At 49.8% G+C, this 10414-nt stretch overlaps 2 protein-coding genes across 2 annotated transcripts; both read left to right on the forward strand.

Moving 5' to 3' along the window:
• The first annotated feature begins 1972 nt into the window (after positions 1–1972).
• Positions 1973–5795, forward strand: LOC144094603 (uncharacterized). Its single transcript, XM_077628556.1, has 3 exons — positions 1973–2162; positions 5332–5647; positions 5698–5795. The coding sequence occupies exons 1-3, from the start codon at positions 2133–2135 to the stop codon at positions 5793–5795; spliced, it is 444 nt and encodes a 147-aa protein (XP_077484682.1). The 5' UTR covers positions 1973–2132.
• Positions 5796–5827: 32 nt separating this feature from the next.
• On the forward strand, positions 5828–7658 carry LOC144132730 (uncharacterized). The gene has a single exon (XM_077665342.1). The coding sequence runs from the start codon at positions 5887–5889 to the stop codon at positions 7540–7542; it is 1656 nt and encodes a 551-aa protein (XP_077521468.1). The 5' UTR covers positions 5828–5886; the 3' UTR covers positions 7543–7658.
• The last annotated feature ends 2756 nt before the right edge of the window (positions 7659–10414 follow it).

Consider the following 10414-nt stretch of genomic DNA (forward strand, 5'->3'; position numbering starts at 1 on the left):
GTGCTTGAGCTGGTCTTCATCTAGGTGCACTGTGCGCTTGAGCTCATTCGCAAGATGCGTTTCTGTGTCGTGTTATGTAGAACGGAGAGTAGAAGCATAAGCCCGATGTATGCATTCTTGCTTTGGTGCCGTCGCGGGATGCTTGAAAGTTGTTGTTTGGGATGAAAGAACGGCATTCCTGAGACTAATGCCCTCAGATTGTGTGGAGCGCTTTTGTGCGCCTTGTCTTTTAGTTTTATGTTCTCTGCCTCGTGTTTTTGGTAACGGCTGACTTTGTATTTGGGGGAAGTCCTCACTGACAAGCACAAATGGCTCTGAGGCTGGTTGCCGTGTGCTGGCAGGGCTCTTAATTGTGCCCAGTCAACAACAACGTTTGGTTGCCACGTAGAAGCTCGGCTTGTTGCTTGCGCTCCTTTCGTCGTGACACTCGGATACAGCGGGAAGTGCTGTTCCTCAGGGTTTTGGTAGCCTGTCGCCGAGCAGGGCACTTCGGATCTGTGGCTACGTGGTGACCTTTGCAACTTCGGCATAGTGTTCCTGTCGGACAGACCTCGAGGTTGCCACTTGCGCGGCGACCGCGGAACGAGCATCGACGTTGGTCGACTAGTGGACGCGGATTTGTCCTGTGCCCGATTTTGTGACAGGTCTCACAAATTACAGATTTCGGGTGATAAGGCGCTACCGGTAGGAGTATATATGCTCTATAGATTAATTTTGCGGGGAAGTCTGGAGCTCTCTCTGAAACGTGATGACGGCTGCTCTGTTCTTGCCCATGGGCCTGGAGTTACTCATATTGCATTAGCAGCACGTGAGGTTGGCCCTAAGCTGTTGGCTTGTTAACCCGGTGGCACGGTATATGGCACCGCGGATCTGGCCGAGGCGAATGGTTTCATAAACCTGCATAGAAGGCGCCTTTCCAAAAATTAAGAGACACTGTAGACCAAGAAGCTATGATCCCTGTCATGCGTATGCGATATGTCGACTGCAAACTGATTGCTTCTTTGAAGAGGCCGTACTTGAAGGCCTGAGGGAAAATGAATCTTTTGAAGCTCATCGGCAATGGCTCCGTGCAGCCAGTGTGCGCAGTTGTCCAGGAGAAGTTAGCTTAAATATCACAGCGCATTTAACACTGACTGGATCGGCAGCCGTAGCTTTGTTCTTTCGTTTAACAGGCTGCCAATCATCTTCCTCAGAAAGGTCGTTATCAGCACAGTGAGTGATTCTGCCTAATGTGGTGACCGTGGGCGCCGAGGCAGAGCCCCGCGATCGAAAATGAGCACCCGCGTAGCGAGCATTTATAGCTGTCTACGAGCGGCAAAGTTTTAAGCCGTGTCGGTGGTTCTTCAAAGCCAGCGTTTTCTTGAGCGATCTGGGAACTGCCTAACCCCATCATAGGTTGGTTGGCAAATTTCGAAAACCTAGAAGTGCAAGATCCTACCTGACAAGGGTTAGTTTCAGTCATGTTTTCCGTGCAAAGAACAGAGAAGGAATTGGACACAGGTATCGCCGCAGTCATTTGGCTGGAATCTTCATCCGTCATGCTTGCGTCGCCGTCAAGCAGAGCGATAGATTGCGCCGCGTTATCTGTGCCGCTGCAGAGCGATGTTGGCGCGGCGAAGTTGCCGGGGCTGTCCGGGGGCCATTGTTGGCGGCCTCGGCGGTAGGCGTATCTGAGATGGTTTCCTGGGGTAGTCTTCGAAACGGAAGCGTTAAACTGTTGACCACGGGTGGCGAAGAACATGGTGGTGGCCCATTCATTTTTGGGTGTGTAGTTAAAATAAGCCTACACCGTGTTGGCGGAAGACAGCTGGGTCCGGCTGATAAATTCGTCTTGACGGATTTCACGTCACAGCGCTAACAGACAGGCCGGACTGTGCATGTGTTTGCCTTCGCCTCTCTCGTCCAGTCTGTTAGCGCTGTGACGTCGTACCAGTCAATACCATCATTCCATGCTGTCTTCGAATGATGTCAGTTAGCACCACGATAGTTGTCGGCTGGCAGTAGTACGGGACACTGAGGAGCCAAAGCTCGTCCTGCTTGTCTTTGCACGCACATCAAAAATAGCGCTCCTGCTGCTATCTTGTCTGCGCCGCCTTTGGCTCAGCCGAGCGGCCGCAGATTTCCAGACTACCATGCCGGAACCAATTGTACCGCCGCCCCAAGTGAGTGAAGTTTTTTCGCTAGCCACCAACAGCGTGTCGAACGTTTTTGTCGTCTTCCATGATAGGATTTTCGCTTTTTTGGGTGCCTTCACTATGTGTTCTTACACTAGTTCTTCGAAACAGTAGCAGGTGTAATGTATACTTCAGCGCCACCGAAAGCTTTGGAGCGTGAATTAATCTGCAGCGTCGCTCAGTGCAAAACAGCAGGTGGTCGAAACTAATACAACTTTACTACGGCGCCGCAGCTGCAGGCACCGTGTAAAAGGCACAGGTGTAGCTCTGGCGCAGAAAAAGGCAATAATTTTCCCATGCCGCTCCAATCATTATGCGACTGGAGCCAGCGCTTGAGCGTCAAAATCTCGTCTTGCGAGCTACTATAAAATGCAGCATTTTATGCTCTCAGGGTGCACATCGATATTGCTTCATGGGCCAAGTGTTCCTTTTCTGCATTTTTCTTTGAGTGAAGCGCGCAGAAGGTATACACACAACACAAAGGACGGCACATACACACTAGTGCCAGTGTACAACGTTGCTTCCTTTGCTGTGTGCGCTTAACTCAAAGGAAAATGAAGTTCCCAGTATCCGAAATGTGCGCTCTTGCCACGAAGAAACACATGAGAAACAGGTTAGTGGCTGCGTTGCGCGATATTTTCTTCGTGGTTATCCAGTTCTATAGCAGTTCTAGCTTCACTCGTGTCGTTGAAGCGGATTATACTGCGCACACGCTTTGAATACGCTGACAGCGGATTGGCAGCTTTAGGCCAATGGGCTACTCAATCCTCCCGCCGTCCTCCGTTGCTTGAGCGGTTATGCTTGCTATAGGGATAACCTGCAGAAAATAGCGCTGGATGACACTGGGCCCACATACCGTGACGCAACAGCGCGGCGGAGCAGTGGCACAGCGGCAGAAGTATTAAGTGCTCGCACTCGCAATTGTTTCCTCTGCGTTGGGCGGCCGAGATCCCTGAAGGGCGATACTTCGGAAAGCGGTTATTTATTTATTTCTGCGATATCAATGTAGTTCCCGTTCTACAGAAAATCCAGCATCGGATTTAGAGCGCAAAAGCAGATGGCCCACCTTCTACCTAGGTCACGTGACCTTGTGACGTCACCACCTGCCCACCGTGACAGGTAGTTAATACCGGTCGGGCGGTCGGGAGTGGTTGCTGGCAAAGAACAACATGGGTCTCAACAGAACCACCGGTGATGCTTTCAGTCGCAGTCGTGACCTAGTGGTCTGTGCCTCCGCTTCGGCTGCGGAAGGTGGTTGGTTCGAAACCCACCGCCGGCCACCCACCGGTAAAAATGGGTACAAGCCACCCCCGGCGCGGCGACCGGTTTCTTCAGGGGTGTGTGCTTGGAGGAGGCTCTACAAACCCCGCTGCGCCCTTTTGGGTGGTGGTGGTAGTGGTTTTTTGCATTAAAATAATAGTAAAAAGGAAGGAGAAGATTTTTTCTAGCCCGGCATCTGCCATCGATTGAAGCACCTGAGCTGGGGCAGCGGAAATAAAGAATAGCAGTCATAATGGAGAAATGAAATGAAAGAGGTGAGGGGACAGGAAGAGAGGATGGGGGAGAAGTAGTATATACAAACTATTTACACAATAAGAAATGTGTACAGGTAGTACGCGTCATTAGTTCATGTTGGAGGAATTAAATCACACACGGCCACTGCACTGTGTTGGCTACAACTGGAGTGGGGCGTCCAGTTATTAATAGTTCAACGTAGAACTCGCGGAGCGTTCGGTCACTGAGTGTAACTACCTGACGGAGAACAGACGGGACGTCGGGTGCAAACCCTGTTTCGAACACTCAGCCTGCAAAGGTGGTTCGTGTTTCACTGCAAATTGAAGAGTTTGACTCAAAGCTTATACGCTCTAACCAGCGTCAAGTTCAACACTGCTGTAAGCGATGCTTTGTCAGAAGCGTCAACTTGAGTATCACTGCGGTCTTGGGCATGTCCGGTTTTTCCGGCTGTGTGTCCGGAGTCGTCCGTGACTCAGCAGATCCTATCTACCGCGATGAATACGCAACGCAATTCGATGCTTTCATGACGTTAAGTCATCTCAGTTCGGGACATATATATACTTCACCGCAGTGGGCGACCCTACTTATAGGTTGTCGCTTCGGAGCTCTAGTGCAGAATGGAGGAAAGCCCAGTATCTCCACTAGTTGTAAAGTGGATTTTATTCCGAGGGTTGGTTGGTAGAACGGCGGTACCGCTAAAAGCCAGACGTCACTCGAGCTAAGAGCTCGTCTTCGTCTGCCTCGTTTCTGGGCCCCATGCACTGACGCCGGTCTATTCCATTACACAAGAATAAGTTATTTTGAGCTATCTCGAGTTAAGTAGTTGGACTCTTATTAAGAATGTCCCGTTATAGTGTCGCAATTTGGAGTGAGAGAGACCAGTTCAAGTGTGTACTGATGTAGACGCCGAGGTATTATTGACAACCTATCTTAAAGGAATGTTACTGTTGTATTACGGTGGCGGACTGATAGTTTTGCGGACACCTATGAATTTTTCTTTTTTAGCGCTCTGCTGCAAGTTTCAACCACACAAGGTGATTGGGCATAGCGTTGTCGAAGCCTTGACTGAAACTTTAGCTTGATGTGTGCTTGGACAAATATTAACTACCACATTTTAAGTCTCATAATTGTTAGTGCGTCATGTTGCACTACTGAGCCTAATGATAAATGAAAGTAGTAACGCAACCTACGCAATCCAGACATTTCGTACTGACATCCTTGAATCCAAGCTAGGCTAAGCAAATCAGGGTACTTTTTCTGAAAACGCGGGACCTAATTACGCATCTGCAGCGTCTTTGCACGTTACTCAGTGTGTGCTTATCATCCTTTATCACGATCTTAACACCAACTTCTCATAGTGAACGTGCAGCGCCTATGAATGTAGCTTCCCCTTCGCACAACGTTCTCTTCACTAAGTGCTCGCCACGCACACTTACCAACATAATAATATTAATAATAATAATAATAATAACAATATTGGTTTTGGGGGAAGGAAATGGTGCAGTATCTGTCTCATATATCGTTGGACACCTGAACCGCGCCGTATGGGTACCAACAGCCACAAATTTCAGTTTTACGATACCTTCGCGAACGCGAGGAACAATGGAGAAAACAAGCTGTGATTCTTATGTTGTCTCCTCAGGTTCCACGCCGAACTATCAACGCTGCTGCCATCGAGTTCAGCCGACTGCTCCACGAAACGGACGCCAGCGTGTTCGACTCCCCAGAGAGCGCACTGAAGATCTTCCAACGCGGCGACGAGCTGTTCCGCGGCACCAACGATGACGTCCCTCCGCTTACGGCCCCTTGTAACGGCGACGGCGAACGCACTCGGTGCTGGGCACTCAACTACCAGCGAATGTTGAACCGGATGTTGAACGAACGTGGTGTCGAATTGTTCGAGATGCAGGAGAGCGCGCTTCTGTGCCAAACTATAAGCTGCACCGACGTTCCCCAAGGTACTGACGATGCTATGATCCCCACTGTTCTCTTGTGGTTATTTCGCCAGCATCAGTGCATTCAAAGCGTCATCGTGAACGCGTCTATTATGGCGCCTCACCCCCTCAAGAAGTTTTGGAGCCTCCTGCTATTAAGCGAATTAGTTAAGCGTGTCGAGCTTCGGGATGTCGAGGAAAACAGTTTCTCCATTCACCGCGTGTTCCATGAACACGCGGAACGACTAACCGTACTAGTCCTGATGGGTTTCAACCTGTCTGTGGCGGACGCAACTCACCTTGCAGCTCTCGTGGCCCGCAACAAAGGTCTGAAGAAGTTAGCTCTCGTGGACCTTTACATAGACGCAGCCTCGATGGAGGAGATTGTCGCTAGCATCGAAGGTCACGATGGACTCGACGAGTTAGAATTGACGGCTCTTCGGAGGACGGCTGACGGCAAAAGTATTGCCCGCTTGCTCGAAGCTCACATCACGAAACTTCGCTTAGGTGTGGAATGTGACTGGGAACCGTTCTTGGATGCTCTTGTAACAAACATCGATCTGGTTGAATTTGCGATTGTTTCTCGCTCCACACTGGCTTTCTCCCTGCATCGCCTTGTGCGTGCTGTGAGCATTAGCGAGACTCTGGAGAGCCTCGAGCTTGATTTAGACACTTCCTGGGCGATAGACGACGACCGGATCTGGGAAGAACTTGCAGCCATTGTGGGGCAAGCACGCGCTCTACGGATGCTTCGAATCACGGTGTCCAATATGACGAATGTCGCTCTGGAACTCTTGAAGAATGAGATTGCGAGAAACCAGTGTCTTCGGGACCTTCACTTTCATAGGTGCCAGATCTCTTGCCACGGTGCTATGGAACTGTTGGGGGGCCTAAGGTGTAACTCGACGCTGCAGTTATTGGACCTCGCGGAACTAAGCGGAAGGGAAGGCGAGTATCGAGAGCTGCTACAGTTTATGGTCGACAACAGATTGTGTGACAGGGTCTCAGTCTGCTATATGGGCTGTCAGGCTTGGTTGCTAGGAAAAGCCATCACAAACAATGGCGTTCGATTCCGAAATTTTAAATTCTGTTGCGCCTACGGCCCGGAAGTGGACATCGTCTTCGGGGTTCTTCCTTGCCTCAAGGACACCTTGACCGAACTGTCTATCGACTGTAACGAAGTTATGTATGATACAGGCACCCAGGCTCTAGCCAAACTGTTCAGAGACAGCTTAATTTTAGAGAACGTCAAGCTCGACTTTCCTTCAACTCCGGACACATCACTGGTTTTGCTCCAGGGTCTTGCAGAGTCTCGCTCAGTCTCGTCTCTGACCCTGAGTGGTTGGATGATCGGCGGGACGGACGATGTCGTGCCCATTGCTTTTGAAGACTTACTCCGCGTCAACTCAAGTATCGTGCAACTGACTGTCGTGCAAGGAGACTTGGGCGAGCTGAAAGTGTTCCTGAAACGCCTGGCAGCGGGCCTGGCCGAGAATCATAGCATCGCTGAATTGAACATTTTCCACGGCCCAGATTGTCTCGAAGTGTGTGACGCGGCCATAAAGCAATCGCTCCGCGTGAACCGTACGATGGCCTGCTTGGCGGCTGACTTGCTTCTGGGCGCGAAGCTCAGCAGAGCAGCTGCCTATTCGCTTGGGTGTGTAATTTCGTGCAATTCAATGAAGACGATTCTGCGTTCCCATACCAGCCTAAGTGACGATGTCATCAATGAGAAACTTGTGGGAACCCTTTCTGCTATTCGGAGCGAACTTTTGCAGGTGGAGCGCCTGTACAAGTCCGAGGCCCGCCGCTATAAGCCACCTCATTATAGCGAGGGCCAGCGCTACGACTTCGAGGTTGAGCTCCTCAGTGATATAGAGAAATATTTGAACTTATGGAATGTTTCTCTTAGCGAGTGACAGTCTGAACTCTGCTGCATGCTCGAAGGATACGTTCGTGAACGCTTCACTGCGTACGCTACTCTCCTTGTACCTCTTTGCCTGATTTTTATACCTGTGTATTCTTCTGTGCTATGGCCATTTCTCTTAAACACGGACAAGTGGCCTATATCTTTTCGCCCGCCATTGTCCTGCGACTTTGACAGCAAGTAAAATTACGAAGATTGTCCTTTTGGTGCGATTTTCACTTTGGCGAACCACAAAACTTACCAGACGTTTCAAGGAAGCCCACCACTAATTTTAAAAATAGGGTTTTGAGGTAAAGAGATGCTTTTTGCGGCGTAGTAATACCACTGTTGGCGGACCTCAGAAAACAAAAAAATTATGTTAACTTATAAAGTGATTAAATAAATTCTTAATTACCAATAACTATTATCGAAAAGCGCCTGATTTCAACGAGATTTGTAGGAGACCGTTGGTAAAAGCCATATTACATTTTACAATTTCGCAAACGTGATTATCCCTGCCGCTGTGGCTCAACTAATTTGTGCCATTTGTCGCGCCATTCCAAAACAGCGCGCCAGCGGAGAGTGCAGAGTGACATCCGTCAAATCAGGTTACTCCGCGCCCAACCCGCTACGTGACAAGAGAGCGTTAGCGTACCGGAGACTTATGCCGGTTAACGTACGGCAGCTGCGCATGCGCAGTGGCAACAGTGCAGCCAGGTAGGACCTCTGTGCGTGCGCAACAGGCGTACGTAAAACCGGTGTACCTCTCCGCTTGGATGTCTCCGGTATGCTAAACATCTCTAAAATTGGCCTTGCCCGCAGTGAGGCAGCGAAGGGGCAAGGACCGGGGAGCACTGCAACGCGGAACGGGCAGAGATAGTTCAAAAACCAATTCCAGACGTCGTTCAAAACATTCAACTCAAACAACTCACAACGATCACACAGCACAACAGTGATGACGTCTCTACACAATTCCTTATAGGGCTAAAGGGTCGTCACGTCATTCCGCCGCCATTACGTAGTGCCTCTGAAGAAACGAAATTGCGCTCAAAAGAAAAATGGTCGAGCAGGGATTCGAACCGCTGCCCAATGAAAGCAGGAAGGGACAGCGTGTGCCACGGCGCTAGCTCTCTTCTTCTAGGAAACTACCGTTCGACTTGATTAAAGGTAGGCCTTGGAACCCTTACAAAAATTTGTGACAAGTTTCTGACAAAATGTCAATGATTTCAGCCGTCACACTCATTGGGTATTTCTGACGACTTCTGAGTTGAGTTTCTAATGCATTGGTGATCAATATTGGCCACCGAGCTTCGGATAAAGACGTGATGTATTTTTTTCCTGTTGAGATTCACATTACTTTCTTTTCCATTCATGCTGAATTCATGATGCATTTTTGAGTGGTTTATGATGCATTGAGATTAGTGTTGGCAAAAAAAAAACTGCGAATTTATTTTTTTAACGGCTCATTAACATTAAACCGCAACCGCTTGGGTGGAGCTCCCCGCCGCGGTGGCTCAGTGGTTAGGGCTCTCGACTACTGATTTGGCGTTCCCGGGTTCGAACCCGACCGCGGCGGCTGCGTTTTTATGGAGGAAAAACACTAAGGCGCCCGTGTGCTGTGCGATGTCAGTGCACGTCCAGAACCTATCTTTACTTGCCGATTGCGGATTAGCTTTCGGGCTGATTTCTGGTTGTAGTTTCAATTTTGTTTTGTGTGGTATTTTTTATTAATTACTGAAAAAGATACTGTGCGCTCTAAAAATCTCGGCCATAAGACGAGCATTGAGTGCCAGTGGTGTTCTATAGTACTTCTCCAACAGCCGTAATTCCCTGGTATTTCTGTATAGTGCGTCACACCACCAGGGGAGCTTTCTGATTGGCAGAAATGTTCCGCATAAGTCTGCCAGGGAAGAATGCGCCCACCCTGCTTCAAACTTGCCGCGCACGGGTCCGGAGGGGCGCGTAGTCATGGCAACTGTGTTGACATCCGGCTGTCACTGCTGCCTACCCGAGTGCTCCATGGCGCCGCCCGTGTACCGCTGTCCCATCTGCCAGGCTGCCAGCAAGAGCTTCCGTTCGCTGTTGCACCACGTGCAGTGGTGGCACGGCTTCTGTCACGACTCGCCGCCCGGCCCGGAGCATCGCGGCGAAAGCAACGTAAGCGGAAGATTCGCTGCGCTTCCCGCTTGCACGAGCCAATAGCCCTGGGGGTGCCTTGCATTGACGCGCCGGCCAGAAGGCACGTGCCTCGTGAGCTGTAACTCGTAGTTGAAAGGGAATAATAGCCTCCGTCATTTTGCACTGGTATCGCGTAGTAATGAACACCGCACTGAGCAACCATGAAGAGATTGGCAGTGCGTACTTCATTCATGTGTTTATGATCGCGCCTTTCGTCACGTCGAATTCTACGGTTTAGCCGAAGACAAGCAGGCATGCCGAGGTGTGCATGGCACGCCTCGTTGCAGTGGTAGAGAAAGCACGTGTCGCGACTCTGCTATATTAACAACGGGCAGCTTTTAAAGTCCCACCAACAGCTTGGATGAGCCACTTCTTGTAGTGTGGTCGATATCTGCAAGTACCACAGGTTGAATTTAAAGACCCTTTCAACCCGCGCCCACCCCCTCCCTCCTCCTACCCTCTTTTTTGTTTTTCTTAATTGTAGCTCCTTTGCAGCTTTTGGTTCTCTGGGCTATGCGCTAGAATGTCGGAGGTTTCTGTAGTTATTTCGCAGTTGGTCTGGTACCATAGAGCGGTGAAGCATCTGATATTTTTCCAGCTTGCGCCGATTACAACAAAATACCATGCAGACTTTTTTTCAACCGCTCAGAGATATAACAGATGTAATGCACCAAATTTATTCTTCTGTTCTCTCCGCGTAGGTATCG

This window comes from Amblyomma americanum, chromosome 1, assembly GCF_052857255.1.
Source record: "Amblyomma americanum isolate KBUSLIRL-KWMA chromosome 1, ASM5285725v1, whole genome shotgun sequence".
Lineage (NCBI taxonomy): Eukaryota > Metazoa > Arthropoda > Arachnida > Ixodida > Ixodidae > Amblyomma > Amblyomma americanum.